Raw genomic sequence first — 26207 nt, forward strand, 5'->3', positions numbered from 1 at the left:
TGGGTATCCCAGGTGGTGCTAGTGGTAAAGAACTCACCTGTCAATGCAGGAGACTTATGAGACATGGGTTTGATCCCTGGGTGGGGAAGATCCTCAGAGGAGGGGATGGTAACCCACTCCAGTATTCTTGTCTGGAGAATTCCATGGACAGAGGAGCCTGGAGAGATACAGTCCATGGGATTGCAAAGAGCTGGACATGACTTGAGTGACTATGATACACACACAACATCGACAGCAGCTGGAACCTTGCCTGGGAGATTACAGGCTCTCGGTAAATAGTTCTTGAATGAATGAATGAACAGTAAGCACTCAGATTTCAGTAGGCATTAGGGATGCAAGCATGAACCAGATCAAGTCCTTGAGATGTTCAGAGTTAGACTGGTTCAAATATGCTTGCCTGATGAAAGGAAGAGATGGGCAGAGACAGAAAGTCAAATTCTACACTGGGGACTGCTGTGTAACTCTTCTTCCCATTCTTGCTTTCTTTTCTTTTCCTTTGCTTCTTTTCCTTATCAGGGTCATCCTTGGGAGAAAGTCAGACACACTCTTTTCAGTAACAGGTAAAAGAAAATATGGCTTTTCCTGTGCCAATGAGAAGTGAACATGCTATGGAATCTTCATGCCAAATCTATAAAAAGTAGTCTTTATGGCCTCACTGAGATAATAATTCAAGAATGAGAGTCATTCATTGTAATTTAGAAACCCTTCTAATGGTTCTCAAGTTTCATGGCATGTAAGAATCCACTGAGTTAGAAAAAGAGACTACTTTTAATCAAAACAAAATTTACTGTTTATAATAAAATAAGTACCTTGAGCTTAAAAGCTTAAAAGATCTAAGTTGAATATTCATTAAAACATTGGCAACTGTAAATAGTTTCTGCAAGCACAAAATCTTCCCTCAAGACAATTAGCAAGCCTTGTGCCTCTGTAGCCAACACACATACTTCTCCTTTTCCTTGGTTTCGACTATCACATTTATGTCAATTATTAACAAATTAATCATTATTACTTAGGGACTCTCTTAAAAATGTGATGGCTTTCCCAACCTGGTTGGGGCTATGGAACTGTCCCAGGTAGGCTCCAGCCACAGAACAAAAGTAACCTTTAGCAATACCATTATCCTTTTACCCCAAATGCACCATGCTTATTTGGGGCAAACTTTTTAAAAGATATATAAGATTCAGATTTTTAAAAAGAGAACAATTTGTTTGAGAAAAATACTCTTAAGAGTATTCGCAATTCCATTTGTTGCCACAAGATGTCACCAGTATACAAGAAAACTCTCCATGTACAACAAACAATTTAAATTGTATTCAGAAAAAAATTTTTGAGGCTCAAATTTGTGAGGACACTGGGATGTGCATTCTGGATGATGAAAACATGAACACAGCATGGTTTCCGACCTCAAGGGGCTAAAATGCCACATAGAAACAGATGCGTGCTCACAAATAACTATACATAATGCATGGAACATAAAAGGCAATGCCAGACTACAAACTGTCAAAGCAAAAACTGCCCCCAACAAAGTTAAAAAGGTTAGGAAGACTTTATTCAAGCCTGTCTAAATATTTACAAGAGATCAGAGCACAGTCTGAACTCAACTCTACTGAAACAAAGAATCAGAGAGTTATTTTGGTGGCTTTTAAACATTTTTCATTACAGGAAAATACACATAACATTTACTACTGTAACTTAAATATATAATTCAGTGGCACTAAATACATTCACAGTTGCTGTATATCAGAATTATCTATTTCTAGAATTTTTTCATCCTCCAGAATGGAAACTCAGTACCCATTAAACAATAATTTCCCATTCTTTCCATCCCACAGTCCCTGATAAACTGTTCTATTTTCTGTCTCTATACATAGTTAAATAGAATTTAACTATTCTAGGTATCTGATTAGAAGGAATCATACAATAATTTTCCTTTTGTATTTGACTTATTTCACTTCATATAATCTTTTCAAGGTTCATCCATCTTATAGTATGTGTCAAACTTTTATTCTGTTCTAAGGCTGAAAAATGTTCTGTTGAATATATACACCACGGTTTATGAATTTATCTGTTGATGGACATCGGGTTGTTTCCACCTTTTGACTATTGTGAATAATGTTAGAATAAACACTGGTGTACAAGTATCTGTTTCAGTCTCTGCTTTCAGTTCTTTGGTGATATACCTAGAAGTGAAATTGCTGGATAACATGATAATTCTATGTTGAACTTTTTTAGGAACCACCATACTGTTTTTTGGACTCCCTGATGTTCAGCAGTAAAGAATCCACCTGCAATGCAGGAGATGCAGGAGACACAGGTTCAATCCCTGGGTCAGGAAGATCCCCTAGAGGAAGAAATGGCAACCCACTTCAGTATTCTTGCCTGGAAAATCCAATGGACAGAGGAACCTGGAGGGCTACAGTCCATAGTGTTGCAAAGAGTTGGATGCAGCTGAGCTTGCAATATTGTTTTTCAGCACATCAGCACCATTTTACATGCCCACCCTCAAAGTCCAGGGCTTCTGATTTCTTCACATCCTTGCCAGTACTTATAATTTTGATTTTTTTTGTTTATAATAGCCATCCCAAGGAATGTGAGGTGGTATTTTATTGTGGCTTTTACTTGCATTTCCTTAATGATTAGTGATGTTGAACATCTTTTCATATGCTTGTTGTATATCTTTGGAGAAATATCTATTCAAGTCCTTTGCCCATTTTTTTGAAGTTTCTTATTGCAATTTGAGTTATAGAACAGAAATTGAAGTGGCTATCTAATTGCTTTAAATATAAATATCATATTATTTCACTGTATTTACATAAGATGATTAGTCCTCTTACCAGCTGAAAGAAGCTATCAACACTGAAGAAACAATTAAAAGTATATTTCTGATCCTCTGAGGCACACAGTAGTAAAACTACTCCCTCTTGGGAGGAAAGTATTTGTTCACATTAGGTAAACTGTCCAAGGGTGCCAAATAATGATTTTAAAAGTTCAAGTAATAATTCAACGATAAGTAAAATTTTTCCATAGCAAGTATGAGTTTGGAGTGTTTATAAATTCTCTCTCTCTCTCTCTCTCTCTCTCTCTATATATATATATATATGTATACATATATATATATTTCTATATTAGAAATACAGCAAATGGCCAATAATTTGTTATTTTCTAAACCTAAATGTATTTACCTAACATGTAGCTGGTTATTAGAGCTCACAGTAGTATTTATGACATGAGTATTGGCTCTGTAGGGGTATATACCACATATAGTCTTTATGACATCATTTAAAACCTTAAAATGTAGTATATTAGAATATGAGCTACTCAGTATTACACACATACAGAGTAATAGCTGAATAATTACAGGTCACACACATCTATTCCCGCCTAAGTATATAGCTAAAAATCAGTCAGAAATGTTGCCACTTGTCATAAAATGTTTTCCTTTGTTTTCTATCATGGAACTAGCCACAGTGGATGCTGAGGTTAGTGATAACAGAAGTATATTTGTTTTCAGTGTTTTCTCCAGCTTCTTCTTTATCATTAGATTAATCACATTTGCAGGTCTTCCAAATAAATGTACAGATCTCTATAGGGTTGACATACAATTACATCCATGGGCAGTGGGTACTTCACTTGGTGGCAAGCAGTGTGATTTCTCTGCCAAGATGTGCTTAGTTCCAGTGTAGTCAATAAAATAGTAAACATGGCTGAGAGTCTTCAATACAACCTAAGACGGCCTTCCTTCAATATTACATTGATAGAAGTACAAAGGTGCAAAGCCAAAATAGCTAAATATACAGGGGAAAATAATAGTCTATGTTCTCAAGTAATGAAAAAATATATCAATCTATCACACAATTTTTTCAGCATTTGACTTTCAGTTTTTATAAAAACAGAAATAAAGTGCAGATATCTTTAAAGGCAATTTAAGAAACTATTGCAAACTCATCTTAGGCACTAGTCTGGCCATTGCCTTCATTTTATTTTCTCATTCTCTCCAAACAGCATTCTCTTGTGTTTCAAAAAAAAAAAAAAAAAAAAATACCTTACATAGCTTATAAGCTCTCAAGAAACAATCTCTTTCTTGATAAAATGACACAAATGATGATCCAGAAGAACAAGCGTATAGGAATCAGCAGAAAGATCGTTTACCGGTTTACTGTGAAGGATATTGCAAAGGATACAGAAAAACAGCCAGATGAAGAGGTACACAGGATGAAGTACAGAAAAGTCCCAGGCCCAGGAGGTTCTGTCCCCAAGGAACCAAGGTAGCCACACCCTCCTGGCACATGGATGCTTTCACCAAACCCAGAAGCTCCTCCTTTGGCCATTTTTCAACCAAGTTGTTTGGGGTTTTTTGCTGTTAAGTTGTAGGAATTCTTAATGTATTCCAGATATTAACACCACATCAGATATGTGATCTGCGAATAGTTTCTTTCAGTTCACGATTGCCTTTTCACTCTATTGACTGTTCTTTTCAATCCTTTGAAATACAGAAGTTTATAGCAGGAAAGGTTTCAAGAGCTGGGGTGAGGATTTTGTTGATCACTTGTGTTAACTGGCTCTACCCAAAGGAAGAGTACATTTTCTTTTATCTTCATGATGGTGGATATTTTACAACCTGGAGCTAGGCACCCTCGGAACTTGGGCTCCTACTCTCCCAGCAGAATGGGAAACGGAACATCTTCCTTGATAACTGCATTTCAAATGGATGGCTGGGGGAGGCAGGAGGTTAAATGCTTTTTAAAAATGTTTATCGTCTGATGAGGTGAATCAACCTAGTGCTATACGGAGTGAAGTGAGTCAGAAAGAGAAAGATAAATACCGTATTCTAATGCACATATACGGAATCTAGAAAAATGGTACTGAAGAATTGATTTACAGGGCAGCAATGGAGAAACAGATATAGAGAATAAACTTATGGACATGGGGAGAGGGGAGGAGAGGGTGAGATGTAAGGAAAGAGTAACATGGAAACTTACATTACCATATGTAAAACAGATAGCCAACTGGGAATTTGCCTTCTGGCTCAGGAAACTCAGAGGCTCCTATCACCCTAGAAGGGTGGGATGGGGAGGGAGCTGGGAGGGAGGTTGAAGAGGGAGGGGATATATGTACCTATGGCTGATTCATGTTGAGGTTTGACAGGAAACAACAAAATTCTGTAAAGCAGTTATCCTTAAATAAAAAAAAAAAGAAGAAGAAAAATGTATATCTTTGCAGATTCCTTAAACAATAAAAATAGAGTCACCATACAATCCAGCAACTCCACTTCTGAGCATATATTCAGAAAAGATGAAAACTCTAATTCAAAAAGATACATGCACCCTGATGATCTTAACATGGTGAAAATCTGATCCGACCAGTCCTTCTGCGTTTATTAGCCTTTATACTTCTTTAAAAGGAAATTCCCTCTCATGAACTAATTGGATCCCTTGAGGTACAGTGAATTATAAAAACAGGATAAATGCTTAATTCTATTTATTTACCAGTTTTCATTAGTATCAGTAATAGGAAATATAAGTATTTCTCAATATTTATCACATTTTTTTTTATGTGGACAATTTTTAAAGTCTTTATTGAGTTTGTTACAATATTCCTTCCGTGTTATGAATTTGGGGTTTTTTTTGGTCACAAGGCATGTGGGATCTCAGCTCTCTGACCAGGGATCGAACACGCACCCTCTACACTGGAAAGGGAAGTCTCAACCACTGCACCACCATGGACGTCCCCTGTATCTATCATATAGTATAATAGGTTAGAATAGCAGAATAACCAAAAAACTAAAACATAATGGTTACCAACTGAGGGAAGGACAAACAGAATGAAAGAACTGGAATGGAAACTAAAATTTCTGACTTCAATTTTATTTGATAGATTTGATTTGAAACTATATGATTATTTTAAATACTTATAAAAATAAACTATTAAATAATTCCTAAGAACCAAAAAAGTTTCAATTTCTAAAAGCAAAAACAAACACCTCTGTGTATCAAGTTGCTGACAGAGACAACCAGAAAGAAATTATTTCAGACAACTTTAAAAACTCATAATCTGTAATATGTATTCCTAGTAGTATACAATCTAAGGTCAAAAAACCTTCAATAAAAATCTTTAAATGTCCCAGAGATCATATTGTTGATGGTAAGCTTTCCTGTTGTCATTCTGAGATGGCTGCAAATGTTATGTGGGATAAAACAATCATGATTTTGATGCAGCTGGGGACCAACCTTTTCAATGTGAGAAAAAGGCTATCAGATCTAGGAGCTAGAGGTTAAATAAAAATCCTATAGTACTGAATTTTTTATATGACAAATCTTGTTTTGTTACCTCCTGACCTTATTAAATGTTTTTATTTAATTAGGCCTAAAAGATTAATAACATTTTTAAGGCACTGTTCAGACAACCATTTATCTACCAGGCTTAAGCTCTGAAACACATTTTTTGGATATTAAACATTTAGTACGGGTTTGAAGTTGCCTGTTTTTTCAAGGAATATAAAATATACAGATAATTGGGTTTATATATAAACAGATTATCCTTGGAGCATTAATGTAAGAAGGATTTAAAATTCTAAGAGAATTTAATTTTTTCCTTTTCTTTTATTTACTTATTTACTTGTAAATGCTACATTTTGTATCTCTAATAAATAAAGTCCATTTTTTCTTATTCTTATAATGAAAAAAATCCCTATTCCACCTCATGTCATTGTATTAGTTTGCCACAGCTGCCACAACAACATACTTCAGGCTAGGAGATTTAAAAACAGGAGTTAATTTTTTCAGCATCTGGAGGCTGAAATCCAAGATCAAGGGGAGAGCAGGGCTGGTTTCCTCTGTGGCTTCTCTGATTGGCTTGCAAATAGCCCCTTATTGATGTACCTGCAGAAGGTCTCTTCTCTGTGTGCTGGCAGCCATACTAGATTCGGGCCTGCCCTAACAATCTCATTTAATTTAAAGGCACTATCTTCACAATGTGATTGTGAGATACCAGGCATTAGAACTTCAATATATTAGTTTGGGGGATGGCACAATTCAGCCTGTAACAGTTAACAGTAATCCCTTAGTATTAATATCACATAGCCAATTCACATCCAATTTTCCTACAGTTTACTACACTATGCATTGGACAGATTGTATTATCATGCTGTCACTTTAACCTGTTACCCTGTGCCTCTTTTTTCTAGTATACTGATAGTCAGACCTAGGGGTTTGATTCAGTTCAGTTTCAATTTATGTTTTTGTGAAGATGTTTCATAAACAGTAACAGTATGAAGTATCCTATATCAAGAGGCATATAATACTTGACCAGCTCACTTTTTTGTATTATGAAGATTGATCAAGTGTTGTCAGCCTGATCCATTCCTTATAAAGTTCCCTTTCACTCTTCCACTAATGGAAAGCATTAGTTATTATTTCCTCAGTCATATCCAGTCTATTAATAGGTCCATCAAAGGAATGCTTCATCTCTTGCATTTTTTTATCTCTACCATTTCTTTTACGTTCTTTCTTAGGATTTTCATCTCTCTGCACACATTACCTATCAGATCTTGCATGTTGTCTATCCATTAGAGTTCTTAGCATATAAATTAATTTTACTTATTGGAAGTATAGTTTATGTGTTGCGCATTATATTAGTCACAGGTGTACAATACAGTGATTCACTATTTTTAAAGGTTATACTTCATTTATAGTTATTATAAAATATTGGCTATATTCCCAGTGTTGTATAATATATTCTTGTAGCTTATTTTATCCATAACACTTTGTACCTCATTAATCATAGTTTTACACTGCCAGTCTGATATTTCCAACATCCATGCCACACCTGGTTTTGCTACTTGTTCTATTTCTTTAAACTGTAGTTTTGGCCTTTCAGTATGCCTTGTAATTTTTCTTGATAGCCAGACATGATGTAGCGGATAAAAGGAACTGCAGTAAATAGGCCATTAATTATATGGTGGTGAGGCGTGGGAGGGGAAGCAGTCTACAGACCTTTGATTAGGTCTCAGTCTTTTAGTGAGTCTGTCCCTGAAGTGTTTTTCAGACTTCCCAAGTGTTTCTCAGACTCTCTGCCAGTAGGTGAGAGAGGACATCTACAGTAGATTGGATTCAGGTATTTCCTTTCTCCCTTGTTCAGCTTCTTGTTTAGTCACTATGTCATGTCTGAATCTTTTTTGACCCCATGACTGAAGCCCGCCAGGCTCCTCCGTCCATGGGATTTTCCAGGCAAGAATACTGGAGTGGGTTGCCATTCCCTTCTCTAGCGGATAAAACTCCAGCAGATTAGGCTCTGGTTAACTAGTTTCCCCTGAGAGCAGGTCTTGTTAAAACAACAAAGTGATCTGGTATTTTCATCCTACCAACTTGCCTTATGGAGAAGGCAATGGCACCCCACTCCAGTACTCTTGCCTGGAAAATCCCATGGACGGAGGAGCCTGGTAGGCTGCAGTCCATGGGGTCGCTAAGAGTCGGACACGACTGAGCGACTTCACTTTCACTTTTCTCGTTCATGCACTGGAGAAGGAAATGGCAACCCACTCCAGTATTCTTGCCTGGAGAATCCCAGGGACGGGGGAGCCTGGTGGGCTGCCGTCTATGGGGTCGCACAGAGTCGGACAAGACTGAAGCGACTTAGCAGCAGCGGCAGCAGCAACTTGCCTTATAGATTTCACATCTGCCAGCCTCTACAATTGCATGAACCAATTCTTTAAAATGAAAGGATGACCAGCCAGAGCAATTAAGCAAGGAAAGGAAATAAAAGGCACCCCAATTTTAAGGAATAAGTAAAACTTGCCCAATTTTTAACAGATGACATGATTCCATATATTAAAAATATTAAAGAATACATACACACACATCACATACAACTATTAGCACTAATAAACAAATGTGGGAAGTTTTCAGAGTGCAAGATCAATACTCAAAAATCCATTCTTTTTTAATACATCAACAATGAATAATCTGAAAAGAAAATTCAGTAATGATTTTATTTATAACTGAATTTACTATAGTTTGGCCACCTGATGAGACGAGCCAACTCACTGGAAAAGACCCTGATGCTGGAAAAGATTGAGGTCAGGAGGAAAAGGGGGCAACAGAGGATGAGATGGTTGGATGGTATCACCAACTCAATGGGCATGAGTCTGAGCAAACTCTGGGAGATGATGAAGGACACGAAGCCTGGCATGCTGCAGTCCATGGAATCACGAAGAGTCGGACATGACTGAGTGACTGAACAACAACTATAGACTAAATTGTGTTCCCCAAAGTTCAGATGTTGAAGCCCTATCCTGCAGTGGGATTGTTTTTGGAGAGAGGGCCTAGTATCCTTACAAGAAGAGATACCAAGGCTCCCTTTCTCTCCTTCACTGTCACGTGAGGAGAAGACAGCTTTCTACAAGCCAAGAAGAGGCATCTCACCAGAAACCAAGTCTGTCAGCATGTTGATATTTGGACTTCCCAAGCAGAACTGTGAGAAAGAAATTTCTGTTGTTTAAGGCACCCAGTCTGTGGCATTTTGCTATAGCAGCCCTGAGCTGACTAAGATAGTATTCAAAAATGAAAAGAAATATATTATCTAAAGAGATGAAAGACTCGTACCCTGGAAACTACAAATATTGCAAAAAAAATTAAAAAGGATCTAAATAAATGGAAAGACATCATGTTCACAGATTTCAGACTTAACGTTTTGAGACAACAACACTTGTCAAAGAGACCTACTAATTCAATGCCTAATTCAATTCCTATCAAAATCTCAGTTGCTTTTTTTTGCACAAATGAAAAAGCTGATCTCAAACTCATATAAAATCGCAAGGGGCCAGAATAGCCAAAACAATATTGGAAAAGAAGAACAAAACTGGAGTACTTAAACTTCCCAATTTCAAAACTTAGTACAAAGCTACAGTGTGGTACTGGCATAGGACAGTCACATAGAACAATGGAGTAGAATTAACAGTCCAGAAACAAACCCATACATCTATGGCAAACTGATTTTTGACAAGGATATCAAGTTCATTCACTGAGGATAAGAACATTCTCTTCAACAAACGGTTCAGGGACAACGTGCAGAAGAATGAAATGGAACGCCTACCACAGAACAGTTAGAAAAATAAACTCAAAATGGATTAATGACTTAATATAAGAGCTAAAACTATAAAACTCTTAGAAGAAAATAGGGGTAAATCCAGTAGAACCCAACCTAAAGTGATGTCACTTATACTGGGGACAAAATGGAGGACAACAAAGGTTCATTAAAGAAAAACAAAACTTAACATTATCTAATGAAATTTGCAAGAATTTACACCCTTCTCAGAAATCAGCAGAGAATGCCAGTCATCCTCAAAGACCAAGTCTGTTCATGCTATCTTTGGACTTCCTTTTTCCCCTGACACAACTACCCTGATCCAAATAAAGATCAGCTGAAAAAGTCAAATTACTTCTGCATATACCCTTTTACACCCTTTAGTCTGTGAGGAACTCAGAACTCATTGCTCCCATAGTCTGGAGTTTCTTGGCTTGCAGGTTGAAATCCTTGGGATAAACTCACTTTCTGCTTTGTGTAAAACAAAATACAGAGATGGTTTTCAACAATCCTTATAACCTTGGATTTGGCAATAGATTCTAAAATATGACACCAAAATCACAACTCACAACAGAAAAAAAAAAACATAAATTAGACTTCATCAAAAATTTAAGTTTGCATATCAAAAAAATAGCAGAAAAGTGAAAAAGTCTACAGAATGGGAGAAAATACTTCTAAATCATATATCTGATAAGGGTCTAATATGTAGAATATATAAAGAACTCATAACTTAGACAACAAACAGACAAACAACCCAATTTAATAATGGGCAAATGATTTGAATAGACATTTCTGCAAAGAATATAGACAAATGGCCAATTAGAACATGAAAAGATTCTCAATCAATATCACTGGCCATCAGAGAACTACACATCAAGACCACAGTTCAGTTCAGTTCAGTTCAGTCACTCAGTTGTGTCCGACTCTTTGCGACCCCATGGACTGCAGCACACCAGGCTTCCCTGTCCATAACCAACTCTGAGAGTTTACTCAAACTCACGTCCACCGAGTCAGTGATGCCATCCAACCATCTCATCCTCTGTCATCCCCTTCTCCTCCCGCCTTCAATCTTTCCCAGCATTAGGGGCTTTTCCAATGAGTCAGTTCTTTGCATCAGGTGGCCAAAGTATTGGAGTTTCAGCTTCATCATCAGTCCTTTCAATGAATATTCAGGACTGATTACCTTTAGGATATACTGGTTGGATCTCCTTGCAGTCCAAGGGACTCTCAAGAGTCTTCTCTAACACTTCAGTTCAAAAGCATCAATTCTTCCACACTCTGCTTTCTTTATAGTCCAACTCTCACATTCATACATGACTACTGGAAAAACCATAGCTTTGACTAGATGGACCTTTATTGGTAAAGCAATGTCTCTGCTTTTTAATATGCTGTCTAGGTTGGTCATAGCTTTTCTTCCAATTTAATTTCATGGCTGCAGTCACCATACGCAGTGATTTTGGAGCCCCCCAAAATAAAGTCTCTCACTGTTTCCATTGTTTCCCCATCCATTTGCCATGAAGTGATGGGACCAGATGCCATGATCTTAGTTTCCTGAATGTTGAGTTTTAAGACAACTTTTTCACTCTACTCTTTCACTTTCATCAAGAGGCTCTTTAGTTCTTCTCCGCTTTCTGCCATAAGTGTGGTGTCATCTGCATATTTGAGGTTATTGATATTTCTCCTGGAAATCTTGATTCCAGCTTGTGCTTCATCCAGCCCAGCATTTCTCATGATGTACTCTGCACATAAGTTAAATAAGCACGGTGACAATATACAGCCTTGGCATACTCCGTTTCCTATTTGGAACCAATCTGTTGTTCCATGTCCATTTCTAACTATTGCTTCTTGACCTGCATACAGGTTTCTCAGGAGACAGGTCAGGTGGTCTGGTATTCCCATCTCTTTCAGAATTTTCCAGTTTGTTGTGATCCACACAGTCAAAGGCTTTTGTGCAGTCAATAAAGCAGAAGTTAATGTCTTTCTTGAACTCTCATGTTTTTCCGATGATCCAGCAGATGTTGGCAATTTGATCTCTGGTTTCTCTGCCTTTTCTAAATCCAGCTTGAACATCTGGAAGTTCACGGTTCACATACTGCTGAAGCCTGGGTTGGAGAATTTTGAGCATCACTTTGCTAGTGTGTGCTGCTGCTGCTGCTGCTAAGTCACTTCAGTCATGTCTGACTCTGTGCGACCCCATAGATGGCAGCCCACCAGGCTCCCCCGTCCCTGGGATTCTCCAGGCAAGAACACTGGAGTGGGTTGCCATTTCCTTCTCCAATACACGAAAGTGAGAGTGAAGTCGCTCAGTCATGTCCGACCCTTAGCAACCCCATGGATTGCAGCCTACCAGGCTCCTCCGTCCATGGGATTTTCCAGGCAAGAGTACTGCAGTGTGGTGCCGTTGCCTTCTCTGTGCTAGTGTGTGAGATGAGTGCAACCGTGTGGTAGTTTGAGCATTCTTTGGCATTGCCTTTCTTTGGGATTGGAATGAAAACTGACCCTTTCCAGTCCTGTGGCCACTGCTGAGTTTTCCAAATTTGCTGGCATACCGAGTGCAGCACTTTCACAGCATCATCTCTTAGGATTTGAAATAGCTCAACTGGAATTCCATCACCTCCAGTAGCTTTGTTGGTAGTGATGCTTCCTAAGGCCCACTTGACTTCGCATTCCAGGATGTCTGGCTCTAAGTGAGTGATCCCACCATAGTGATTATCTGGTGTGATAAGCAGAACCTTCTGAATCTATGCCCTGACCAGAATCTATGCCCTGACCAGTAATGCTGAAGAAGCTGAAGTTGAACGGTTCTATGAAGACCTACAAGACCTTCTAGAACTAACACCCAAAAAAGATGTCCGTTTCATTATAGGGGACTGGGATGCAAAAGTAGGAGTCAAGAGATACCTGGAGTAACAGACAAATTTGGCCTTGGAGTACAGAATTAAGCAAGGCAAAGGCTAATACAGTTTTGCCAAGAGAACACACTGGTCACAGCAAACACCCTCTTCCAACAACACAAGAGAAGACTCTACACATGGATATCACCAGATGGTCAATACCGAAATCAGATTGATTATATTCTTTGCAGCCATAGATGGAGAAGCTCTATACAGTGAGCAAAAACAAGACTGGGAATTGACTGTGGCTCAGATCATGAACTGAACCTTGTGTGCACCAGGACCCAGGCGATAGGAGCATTGACCCCACAAGAGACTGACTCAGACTTGCCCATGAGTGTCCAGGAGTCTGTGGCAGAGGTGTGAGTCGGCGTGGCCCGCTGCAGGGCTGGGGGCACTGAGTGTAGCAGTGTGTGCATGGGACCTTTTGAAGGAGGTCACCATTATCTTCATTATCTCCACCATAGTTTGGCCTCAGGTCAAGTAACAGGGAGGGAACACAGCCCTGACTATGGACAGAAAATTGGATTAAAGATTTACTGAACATGGCCATACCCATCACAACAAGACTCACTTTCCCCCTCAGTCAGTCTCTCCCATCAGGAAGCTTCCATAAGCCTCTTATCCTTCTTCATAAGAGGGCAGACAGGCTGACCACAATCACAGAAAACTGACCAATCTGATCACATGGACCAAAGCCCTGTCTAACTCAATGAAACTATGAACCATGCCATGTAGGGACACTCAAGGCGGACGGGTCATAGTGGAGAGTTCTGACAAAGTGTGGTCCACTGGAGAAGGGAATGGCAAATCAGTTCAATATTCTTGCCTTGAGAAACCCATGAACAGTATGAAAAGGCAAAAAGATAGGACAATGAAAGATGAACTCCCCAGGAGAGGTGCCCGATATGCTAGTGGAGATCACTGGAGAAATAACTCCAGAAAGAATGAAGAGACAAAGCCAAAGCAAAAACAACACCCAGCTGTGGATGTGACTGGTGATGGAAGTAAAGTCCGATGCTGTAAAGAGCAATATTGCATAGGAACCTGGAATGTTAGGTCCATGAATCAAGGCAAATTGGAAGTGGTCAAATAGGAGATGGCAAGAGTGAACATAAACATTTTAGGAATCAGCAAACTAAGATGGACTGGAATGGGTGAATTTAACTCAGATGACCATTATGTCCACTACTGTGGGCAAGAATCCCTTAGAAGAAATGGAGTAGCCATCATAGTCAACAAGACTCCAAAATGCCGTAGTTGGATGCAGTCTCAAAAATGACAGAATGATCTCTGTTTATTTCCAAGGCAAACTATTCAAGATCACAATGAGGCCACGATTTCATATCCACTAGGACAGTTATGCCTGTGTTCTCAGTGGTGTCCAACTCTTTGCAACTGCATGAACTACAGCCGGCCAGGCTCTTCTGTCCATGGGAATTTCCAGGCAATATTGGAGTTGGTTGCCATTTCCTCCTCCAGGGACCTTCCTGACCCAGGGATCCAACAACTCAAGTTTCCTGCATCTCCTGCATTGGCAGGCAGAGTCTTTACCACTGAGCCACCTGGGAAGAACCAAGGATGGCTATAATCAAAAACAAAACAAGACAAAACTGTTGGTGAGGATGTGGAGAAACTGAAACTGTCATACATTGCTATCAGTATGTAAAACATCTCCGCCCCTGTGGAAAAGTTTATTAATTCTGCAAATATTTAAGCGTCGAATTACTACATGACCCAGCAGTTCCATTCCTGGATATTGGCAAGGAGTGTCTCTTAGACTTTAGTCAGGCTCCCCTAAGCCCTCTCAGCTTTAGTATTGGTCTTGTGGGACCTGCATCAACTAGTTGTCATAAGAATCCAGTCAGGTCAGTTTAGCAAAAACCCCTACTGGGGTATCTTATCATCCTCAATATCGCATCAAATTCTTCATCCCTTACCTTCAATATTATATCAACCTAGTCTGCCTTCAGTGAAGAATCCTGTTAAACCGGCTTGGCCAGAAGTTAGCCCTTATATAATGGTATTTCATTTTAGGAAATCTCCACCCACTGGCTATAGGTGCTCACTTGTTTATGATGTTTTTGTTTAACTGGGCCCAGTTCTATACTAAGGTCTCTTTTCTCTATTGCAATAATTCCTAAATAAAATCTGTTTTGTTTTTATTCACTGATTGAATTACTGTCAGATTCTGATTTTCTTCAACAGTATATACCCCAAAGAGTTGAAAACAGGGTTTAAACAAATACTTCCACACACATATTCATAGCAGCACTATTCACAATAGCTCAAATGTGTAAACAACCCAAACGTCCATCGCTGGATGGATGGGTAAATTATGGTATATACATACAAATAAGATGGAGTATTAGCCATAAAAAATAATGAAACTGATATTTGCTATAAGGTGGATGAACCTGGAAAACACCCTTATGTGAAAGCAGACAGCACAAAATGATCATATGATCCATTTACATGAACTACTCGGATTAGGTAAACCCTTAAGAGTCTGGGCTTCAGTCCACGGGGTCGCAAAGAGTCAGACACGACTGACTTCACTTTCTTTCATTTTCTTTCTTTAGAGTCTGAAAGCAGTTGTGCCTGCTAGGTTCCAGGAGCGAAAATAGAATGTAATTCTTAATAGGAGTGAAGAAAATGGTTTGCTAGATATTGTTAGTGGTTTTACACCAGTGCGATTATACTACATACACCGAATTGTGTATTTAAAGATGTTTCATTTTACGCTTTGTTTCACTTCAACAGTAATTTTTTTTTTAAGTTTATAACCCAACAGCCATAGTTGTTCAAAAGTGCAGAATTACAATCAGACACTGCAATGTGCGCTGATTAGTTCCGCTTCTAAATTTTTATAACTCTTCAGTGAGGTGTTTTGTTTTTTAAAATTAAATTCATTGGCACTTGACTGGTACAGCACCATAGACTGCCAGGCCGGCACCAGTATAGACAGGAATGGTGTAGTTCCCTAGCATGAAGATGGGCTGAGCAACAAGTAAAGTTCGTTCCAAGCTTCTTTCACTGTAGTATTTCAACCGGGCTCCCTACCTCACAAACAGTCACAGGCTACTTCGACTTTTACGGACCTGGACGCCGGGTCGGCGAAGGCGCTCGTGGATCTCGCCCAGTCAGCGGGCTCGAGTCACTAAGGGGCTCGCGAGAGCGGACCCAGGTGGGAGCATCCCGGCGTCGAGCCCGCCGGCCGCGGCCCCGCCTTCCCACCTCCACCACTTCCGCCCGCGGCCGGCCGCCCGCACCATCCAGCGCGCCAGTCGGAAGTGTGGGCGCCGGAACAGACGGGCGGTGGGGCTGCGGCGTCGCGCGGGCCGGAGCGGGGGCGGGGCGTGCGTGGACTGCGCGCAGCAGCCAGCGCGGGGCTGAGGTCGGCGCGTCGCGTTCTGGCCGAACGGAAGGCGCGTCAAGAGTCGGTCGCCTGCACAGGTGGGCCGCGGCGAGAGAGCAGGGGCGCGCCCGCGGAGGGTGGGGTAGGCGCGCGAGACTCGGGGCGGGGTCAGAGGGGAACGAAAGGCTTCCCGAGAGGCTTTTCGCCGCTTCCGGGCCCAGCGCCCCCGGGAGGAAGACGGTGTTCTTGGAGACGCGGCTGGCCGGGCCGAGCCAGCCGCTCTCTCGGTGGTCCCCTCTCGCGTCTTTTATTTTAGTGTTGACGTTTGGGTTGCAGTTGCAGGTATTTCCGGAAATTCGCCAGAATTTCGCGTAGCGCTTTTTGTGGGTAAGGTGGCGGGGGCGGGGTTTTTGGTGTCCATATTGAATAAGAGCTGTCAGCTGCGCTGTGAAGTTGGGGCGTTTTTCAGGTAAAGTCTAAGTTGTTAACAAAGCTCGAGCAGTTGCAGGAGACTCACGTCGATCAGGGAAATCAGTGGTATTGATGTCGGTATTTAGAATTGCATTGATGACCGATCCTCGCCGTGGTTCCTGGGAGTTCAGAAATAAACTTGGCAAATAGCCGCCCCTGGAAGCCATCTCCGATAAACAACCACCGGGGAGGGGCCGCGCGTATCGTAAATAGTCTCTGTTAGGACTCGGGATAGAAAGTGACTAGCGCGGTTTTCGGAGTTAGATTGAGTACAGTGAAAAATGATTGATAACCATGATGTAAAAATACATCAAAATTAAGACTAGTAGTCCGAGCAGAATCAAGTCCTTATTTTAAATGCTTTTAAAAGTTCAAAAACGGGTGCTGGCTGGATTGGTCTGAAGGTTGTAAGATTTAATAGTAAACATCTTAAGATTAAAAAGAGAAGACTGAATTCCGGCCTAGTTGTGTGATCCTGAGAAAATCACTAGTTCTGAGAGCCTTATTCTGTAAAATGGCTACGATGATAATTACAGTGGTTTTCTCACAGTTCTAGTAAATTCTGTATACGGTCAGAATGTTTGGATTTGTAAGTGGTTATGCGGTTTTGTAGTACTTAAATAGTTTAAAGTCACTAAGCCCTCCTTTCCTCCATCCCCCACAGTTTAGTGACAAGAGATCCGATTTTATTTATTTATTTATTTATTTTTTTCAAACCCTTGTGTCGAGGGCTGACCTTCAATAGATCGCAGCGAGGGAGCTGCTCTGCTACGTACGAGATCTGATTTTAAAGTCATCACATTTTGCCTATACCTAGTGTATCTCCATCTTTAGATTCAGTGGTCAGAAAAATTTCACCTTAAGTTCATCTTAAATCTCCCATGAAGTTTTGTAGAATAGGATTAACGTCTTATTCGTTTGTGAAATGCTTATTCCTGGAACCTGTACGGTGCTTGTCATTTTTGGTGGGTTTGTGAATTTTTTCCTGTCTTCTACCTTGTTTTTCAAGACCGAACTGGCAAAACTTAAGCTTTGGGTTCACCGAAAACAAACCAAAACAATTTTACATGAAAAATACTGTTTTCTGTTACTTAGAGATGTGCTCAGTTGTGTATAGACACACGGGGTGATTACAAGGAGTTAGGTAAAGAATTAGATTACAAATAGGCTTTATTTAGCATCACTTTCAGAGCAAACATAGCATCTCTGTGAGAGGCAGAGAAAATATAGCAGTGGACTTCAACATTGGCAGCACTTTTGAATTGCTTAGGGGGCGTCAAAAATGCTCACCCCTGTGCCCTAATCCAGACCAATTAATGAGAATTTCTGGAGGAGCATGGGTATCCCACCTGTTAAAAGTTCTCAGGGTTACTCTGTTGTGCAGCCAGGATGAGAGCTTCTTTATTAGAGGAATGAGGTTCTTCTAGAGTGTATCTTGTTTGCTTGAGGGGAAAAGCTGGAAGGACTGGAGCTACATTGCACAGTGTAGCCTGGGGCATTTGGGAGAATGTTAAAGAGGACTTTTATCTGCAGGTGTGATGAAATGTTTTGATTTGTAAAGTGAACTGTGCAGTGACATCGCCAAAGGGCAGGCTGTTAAAATCCTGAGTAGCAGAGCAGTGACTGAAGATAGAAGAAATTAAAGAAACAGTCTCTCCTGGATGTTAAATATTTTTAAGAAATTGAGTAATGATTTTAACTTGCAAACTTTTTTTTGCCCTACCTAGTTAAAACTGTATTTTCCAGAATGAGAGAATAGACTGTCAGTGTGTGAATTTGTGACTTGATTATTTTTAGTATCAAATTAATATATATTTGTCTTACAAATATATATGCTTCAATTTTCCTTGTTAATTACTAAGTAATCTCATATATGTTGATTTATGTTAATTTAAGGGTTTTGTCATTTTTGTTTTTCATGTACTCTTAAGATTGATTTCTAAAGATACGGTTTTCATCCAGCTTCATCAACGCACATAAATTTTCTTCTTTTTGGACTCCTGTTTTATATCACAATGGTGAGCTACAAATCAATATGTTAATATTCTTAGAATGTTCTCTTCCCTCAAAAAATAATCTATGTGAAACAGAAATATTCTTGTAAGCTGCCCTAGTTACTCTAACTGGGAAATTACTTAGCAATTGCATGCATAATTTTAAAATATGAGGCTCATCTCTCAATTCAGTATTATAATCATATGCAGGTTACACAGATAATCTGTCTGTCTTTATTTTTGTGAAGTAGTTAAAAACAAAAATTACTTCCATAGAATTCTCTAGGCAAGAATAATGGAGTGGGTAGTCATTCCCTATCTTCCCAACCCACGGATCGAATCCTGGTCTCTTGCATTGCAGGCAGATTCTTTACCATCTGAGCCACCAGGGAAGTCTTCTGTTTACTTTACCATAGTCCAAATCACTGGCAAGAACCTTGGGTATAAGTATAAATAGTTTTGGGGACACAGGTTTCTCATATTCTGAAGTTCCTGTTAATACATACTAGTGTTTACATATGCAGTTATATCTCACTAGACCCTTTAAAGTTTTTATATCAGAAGATTAAATATTTGAGAAGAGTGGCTGTTTGAAATTATCTTGGAATATACATTTGATTGTGTTTTATAATTTTTTGATAAGTTATAAACTTAACTCTATGAGGTTTTATGGCCAAAATAAAAGAAGCTTATATTTTTGTCAAGAGTATATATTGGAAAATAATTTATGCTCAAGAATCTCATTTTGAGTCCCCAGGGAATAGTTTCACTGAATTCTGCCCATGAGATTTTTTTAATAAATTAAATTGACATAAATTTAACAACCTTTTGAAGTAATGGCATATTTCAGACTTTCTTTTACCTATTCCATTTTGATGCTTGGTAATGTACAGGTTCTGTTGCTCTTCTAAAAGGCTGGCTGTTTTTGTAATATTAATTCTCCATCCTTATAACTAGGATGACAGGGCCACTTCAACCTTCATGATTTCTGAAACCTGGCAATATATATTCTTACTCCTGCCCTCTTGGGATTTTGATGGGTGCTAGGAGTTTTTACTCCTTGGAACTTGGTAGATTGAATTGTTGGAGAGTCCAAAATAACACAGAAAAATAATAGGTTCTTAAAAATAAAAAATGAAAATTCTTTGCCTCTTAGTGAAATTAAAAGTGATTGTCATTGTGAATGAAAAATGGTATAACTCTGTGTGATACCCAAACCGCAAAACTAGAAAGAAATTATTGGTGTATATTGGCTTAAATTTTTTTAAATCTAATACTTTTTATTCTTGTGTATTGTTACAAAAGAATGCTATACAAGTAAAGAAGACAGAGTTTACCCTTCTTATTAATCTCTCTTGCCCTATAAGACAGGTCTCTAAGAAATCAAAGAAGGATGGGGATCTACTAGTAGATCTCAAACTACATGTAATAATACTACTATATTTTCATCAGTTCTAAGGTGCATCTGCTTTTGCTTTTACATTTTAATTACTGAATTGATAATGTATCTATCATACAGTCAAGTGACATCTTAAACTTATTATTGGCAGCATACTTTTCTTCCCTAATGTTAAATAATAATTCAGGCATGTAACTGATGGTATCTTAAATTCATTAAAAATTGGTAAGGGTAGCCATCATTTATTCTGTTTCTACTAAACACTGGCCTAGTTTCTGTGCATAATATTAAGAATGTCTAAGTTGATATTAGGCACCAACATAATAGCCCCCTCAGTTTTTATGACTCCTAGCAGCTTAAGGGATTTTAGTTTTTGCTTCGCTTTAATTGCATACCTGATGGCCAGTATATTTTCCTGAATGATGCTCTTAAAATGCTGAAGTTTATAAAATGGTAATAGTTACCATATCGAACCTTCAGCCCTATATCAGCTGTACAAGCATGACCAAAGAAAATCATTGTAGCATTTCTTAACTAATTTGTGGTCAGAACCAGGTGTCTGAGACTACCATATTTTTTCCTGTAATATGTCTTGAGCATGCAGTGGGGTGGGTGGAGGAGAAAAAGAAAGGAAAATGTTAGACCTATTTTAAAGAATAAAACACATTTAAACACTTAATTAGAAAATGTTATGTGTATGTTATTTTTGTGTGAAAATAACTAATATGACAAAATACACCATTTACTTTTTACAGCAACAAGCTTTAGAACTAGCTTTGGATCGTGCAGAGGTGAGGCATGACTAAGTTACATATTGAAATAGTGTTGTATTTAATTGACAAACTCAGTTTTAAGAGATTTTTGTATGTGACTGTTCAGGCGTACATTAATATTATTTTAGGATGAGTATACTTTCTGTAAATATATGTGTAAGAATACCAGATGATGTTTGAATCATCTGTTACTTGGAATGCTCAGATAGTAATGCTGTGGAATAAAAACTCAACAGTATTGTGAGTTAAATATTTGAACAAGGACATAGAGTTTCTGAAACTATGTTTTCTGTTTTAACAAATTTTCTGTTTGCTTAATTAAAAGTAACTCAAATATATAGAGTCTTTGTAATTGATGCCAAGTATATTCTGAACAACTATAAAACATTGAAAATATTACTGATTGTGAAATCACAGTGGTGAAACGGTATGATTTTGCTTATAACATGCAAGTAAATATTGAGCTAAATTTTACTGCAGTGTAAATTTCACTTGTTTATAACATATATTTAGAAGTTTAGTAGGTTTCCCTAAAAGGTATGATTTCATATGCATGCGAGACTCGAATGACTGAAGAGTCTTTAGCCTTACACATGATTTAAATATACTTAATGCAGTTGTTCATGCACTAAGCAAAAGGCCAGCTGTTTTCTTAAACTTTTCTTTTTTAGTATGTCATTGAAAGTGCCCGGCAGAGACCTCCTAAAAGGAAATACCTATCTAGTGGAAGGTATGAATACTAAATTGATGGTATCTTAGGTTTGCTGAAATGTGATGATGACCACCATTTATTTCTTATTAGACACTGAGCTAGAAATGTTGTATCATGGGTACTTTGCATATACAGTTGACCTGTGAACAGTGTGGGTTTGAACTGTGCAGGTCCACTTATTTGCAGATGTTTTACAGTAAACACTACTGTACTTCATGGTTGAATCTGTGGATGTAGAGGAACCACAGATATAGAGGGCCAGCTATAAGTTACATGAGGATTAACCTCCATGTTGTGCAAGGGTCAGCTGTGTTAGTAATTTCTAAATTGATGTTGGCTGCCATGGCCAGCCCCTCTGCACCACCCAGTTTTTGGGAAATTGGGGGGAAAATGACAGGAAAATTCAGTGTTAATTTTATGATTATTATATTCACAGTACTTTGTATGCTGTCTTTGTTTTATTAAATTTTAGAAAATCTATATTTCAAAAACTTTATGACTTATATATTGAAGAATGTGAAAAAGAGCCTGAGGTTAAGGTAAGTATAATTTTTTTATATTATTATGGCTTTTGAAATGTAGTGGAAGAAGGGAAGTTTGAAGGAATTAGATTTGAAGCAGGTAATGGTTTGTATTTTTGTTGGTGAACAAATATACTTTCTAACCCGACCACCCAGTTCTGCAGCTAAACCAGAGCTCTGGCTAATCTGGCACCAGGCAGATAGCCTACTTGGGTAGGAGAGGTAAGCAAAGTCAACATGTTTGCTGAGTAACAGACTGTCTCATTGGGAAGTTAGAAGAAGCAAAACCACCATATATATTGTCTTCTGCTCCTTTTTCTTCCTGAGATGTTATTTGTAGACCAAAGATCAGGAGAAAAGTAACCTATCTCCTTATGGTAATTTGCACTGGAAAGTTAAAACTATTGCAGGACATGTAGGAAATTTAGATATGATAATTAAAGGTGAATTCGGTCACAAAAATTAGTTCATGGCCAAGTTAAATTTATTTTTATTGAGCATGAACATATGGGCAGTAGAAATATAGAGGAAATTGATTTCTTGATATTTTTTGGACCCTTGGGTTGTAAGGGCCTTAAAGGCTCTAGTGAGCTTCTGTTGTGTGTCTTTAATTCAAAAATGAATACCTCTTAGGCAAAAAATTGGTGGAATTCCAGTAGTATCTGTTTTAAGATATTTAGTAGGAAAAATATGATTGTGAAACCACGAGTTTTATGGCATGTTTTCCATACATTTTATTGGGATAGACCTACAACAATTTGCACATGTTTGAAGTATGTAACACATTTTGTAAGTTTTGACATGCATTGTTTAAAAAAAATTGAGTAAATTTGAAGATCTGTTGGCCTTATTAAACAGTTCATGAATTGGACAGCATCTCATCAGACAGAGATACTCTGAGGAGTTACACAACATGGAAGAGGTGTATTGTTAAGGAGGGCAGGACAAGGAAAGAAAGTCATCAGCAAGGAAAAACAGAGTTCATTGGTGGAAAGTAAAACTTCAAGAGATGCTGGCTTTTCATTGACTGAGCTGCAGGTGTTTTCCAATGGCTGGGCTGCAGTCCTTTCCCACTTTTGGAGCTTGTTGCTGGACAAGAAGAAAGTCTTCCCCCAGTTGGGGAAGTAAAATAGTTGCATTTCCTGTTTAGGACTGTAAGGTAGTTCTCTTCCTGGTGGGATCAGTAATTGATGTCTTCCTGGTGGGGTAATGGATGATGAGTGGTGGAGCAGGAGAGTTCCCTCTGCAGGCCTTCCCCATTCCAGTTTTAGTTGAGGTTTCCTTTTATTAATTTCACATTATACACCATCATTTATCACCACAGTCTGTATGATGAACATACATAGAACTAAGAGATACATAAAGAAAGATTACAGTTTGGTGTTGACAGCCACTGTTCACCAGCTAGATCTGGCTCACAGCATATTTTTGTAAATGAACCTTTATTGGAATCCAGCAATACCCCTTGGTTTATGCCTTGTCAGTGGCTGATTTTGAGATAAATAGCATAGTTGAATAGTTGCAACACAGACCATATGGCCCACAGGCTAAAGTGCTATCTAGTCCTTTAAGAATAAAGACATTTTCCAGCTTTCCATCACAGTGGTTAAAGGTTCCTTTGCTTTGCTTTTTAAATATTTATTTATTTATTTATTATTTTCAAAATGCAGTTTTTTGTTTCTATGTTGACTATAGATTAAGAATTCATAATTTTTGCATATGACTATATATATATACACACACACACACGTTGAAAATAAGGTACTCAGACTTGTTTTTTGAGGTCATGAAAAGTACTCTCTTGACTGATACCTTTCACAAATAAGATTTGATGAAAGAAATTATTATATTTGTAAGTGGGTTTCAATTTAAATTGTATGAGTTTCTAAAGAATGGATTTTGATGTATATATGTTTCCTGATAGCTTTTTGGTTTTGTTGTTTGTTTTTTTTTTTTTTTTAGCAAAGTGGTTTCTAGGAAGCTGTTCAATTTACAGAAAATTACTTAAATCACTTTCATCCTCTTAACCAGTTGGATATCTTTGAATTTAACATTTCAGCTAATTAGAGCTGTTGAGCTTATTTGGATGTAATTTAGGCCATAAAATATTTAAGAAATGTGCTCTGTAACAGTACAACCAAGGAGAATGCTTCAAATTATTTATGTACATTTAAACTTAATAGAAACTAGTTATACATCATAGCCTCTTTTAAAAAAAAATGTACATTTAATGGTTTTCCTTTCTAAATATTTTTAATATCTGCTACTTGTATACTCAGGTACATATATTTAGGTGGTTTTATTGTTTTATTGATCACTTTTTCTTTGTGATATTCATTTGCATAAAACAGTAATAGATCAACATTAATTTTATATAGATGTGGAAGGAGCATCAAAGATTAACTCAGGTCTAGTTTCGTTAAGTGATTGCAGTATTTGTTGACGTTATGCTGGATTATTTTCATGAGCTCTGCCTCTTTTTAAAGCAGAAATTAAGAAGAAATGTGAACTTATTAGAGAAGCTTGTTATGCAAGAGACATTGTCATGTTTAGTGGTCAACCTATACCCAGGAAATGAGGGATATTCTCTGATGCTCAGGGGAAAAAATGGATCAGGTAAGACCCTCCAGAGGGCAGCAGCCACAAAACTGCGTCTGCTGGCCAGGATGTGTTGTCTTTTAGAAGTAGCTCCTCACCCTGCTGAATGATCTGTCCTTCACATCAGGGATGCCTTGACAACAGAAAACTTTGATTTCAAATTTTCTTCCTTATGATGTTTTGTTAAAATATGAGAAGTTACCTCTCCTGTGATTAGCCTTCCTGAATTTGAGAAATGTTCTGATTGAGAAAGGTCTTTGAAATTAAATCATAAAAGATGTAATTTTAAAATATGTCAAAATTTCCTTTCATTCTATTGCTGTTTATGCATTTAAGATAGCATAAGATGTTTTAAGATACGTTTTTCTTCTATGCTTTGAATATACTTTGAGTGTGAAACTGTGAAAGTTAAGCAGACTCACTACCTTTTGAATAGTCTTCAACGTCTTATTCTGCTTAATGTGAATGTGAAAATAGAATTTTAAAGTATTAACACTCTGAGATTTCACCAAAGAGGCATTTAAATTTTGGTTTGGTGATGATACTATAAGTTCTGTAAAGAACTTACCCAGTTAAGGATTTTTAAGGATTTTTTTGTGTATTGGTTGTTAATTGTAAAATGTAACACCAAGAGAAGTTTGGCTTGTAATCATTTTTCAGAAACTGTACCAGATTATCAGTCTGACTTCCAGATTAGATTAAGGAATCTTCAAGGAAGTTTTAGTTAACAGTCCAAGTTTTATCACATTCTGATTATTGTACTGCTGGCTGGGATTTGTTTTGTGATTGTTGTGCCAGATGTTTTTCCATAAGATGTTAGGTATTTTTCTCCCTTCCAGTCTAAAACTGTTTGTATACAGTTTATCAAGATTTTTATGAGGTGATTTATTTTTTAGACTTAAATGGAGGACTTCAGGAGAGCTTTTAGTTTTATTCTCTTTGTTTTACTTTTATGAAAAGTTACTTAAATTACTACCTAAACCTTTCGGTGAGCCTGATCACTTTCAGAAACTTTATGTTTTAAAATTAAGATTCTGAGACCATTCGACTGCCTTATGAAGAAGGAGAATTGCTTGAATACTTGGATGCAGAAGAATTACCTCCAATTTTGGTTGATCTCCTAGAAAAATCTCAGGTACAAAATTTTTCTTCATAAAATGTCCTTAGATTGGCCAAATACATGTTGTTTTGTGATAAAAAAATATTTCATTTTATTCTCAATAATTCTTGGAAAAGGAAGTGAGACCTAATATATATAACTGTATGAAAATTGGTTTATTGTGGGATATTTATCCTTTAGGCTATATACTGAAATGTATAGATGTAGTTGATTAAGCTTCCACAACAAAAACAGAAAACAACAATAAAGTTGTTCCTGCTTAAAGTTCTCCAGTGTCCTCTCACTGT

At 38.0% G+C, this 26207-nt stretch overlaps 2 protein-coding genes across 51 annotated transcripts in view; one reads left to right on the plus strand and one right to left on the minus strand.

The window, feature by feature from the left end:
• LOC145528637 (uncharacterized) overlaps positions 1–16970 on the minus strand; it is a 263141-nt gene extending 246171 nt beyond the window's left edge. Inside the window, exons 1-2 of the mRNA XM_081547290.1 lie at positions 16850–16970; positions 16076–16777 (exon numbers count right to left, since the gene is read on the minus strand). Of these exons, the coding sequence (XP_081403416.1) occupies positions 16076–16777; positions 16850–16970 (823 nt within the window). The remainder of the gene's footprint in view (positions 1–16075; positions 16778–16849) is intronic.
• SUPT20H (SPT20 homolog, SAGA complex component) overlaps positions 16323–26207 on the plus strand; it is a 34189-nt gene continuing 24304 nt past the window's right edge. For 18 of the 50 annotated variants that reach the window (XR_014071744.1, XR_014071749.1, XR_014071750.1 and 15 more), the window contains exons 1-7: positions 16561–16674; positions 18735–18821; positions 20952–20987; positions 21641–21699; positions 22154–22220; positions 24692–24818; positions 25832–25935. Coding sequence is in view for 41 of the 50 variants with exons in the window: in XM_081551744.1 (XP_081407870.1) it covers positions 18819–18821; positions 20952–20987; positions 21641–21699; positions 22154–22220; positions 24692–24818; positions 25832–25935 (396 nt within the window). In the remaining 9 variants the exon portion in view is untranslated. Of the gene's footprint in view, positions 16802–18734; positions 18822–20951; positions 20988–21640; positions 21700–22153; positions 22221–24688; positions 24819–25831; positions 25936–26207 lie in introns of all 50 variants that reach the window. The other 32 variants (XR_014071742.1, XR_014071748.1, XR_014071743.1 and 29 more) reach the window with 4 other exon arrangements.

Source organism: Giraffa tippelskirchi, chromosome 12 (genome assembly GCF_054371585.1).
Source record: "Giraffa tippelskirchi isolate mGirTip1 chromosome 12, T2T-mGirTip1v1.2.pri, whole genome shotgun sequence".
Taxonomy (NCBI): domain Eukaryota; kingdom Metazoa; phylum Chordata; class Mammalia; order Artiodactyla; family Giraffidae; genus Giraffa; species Giraffa tippelskirchi.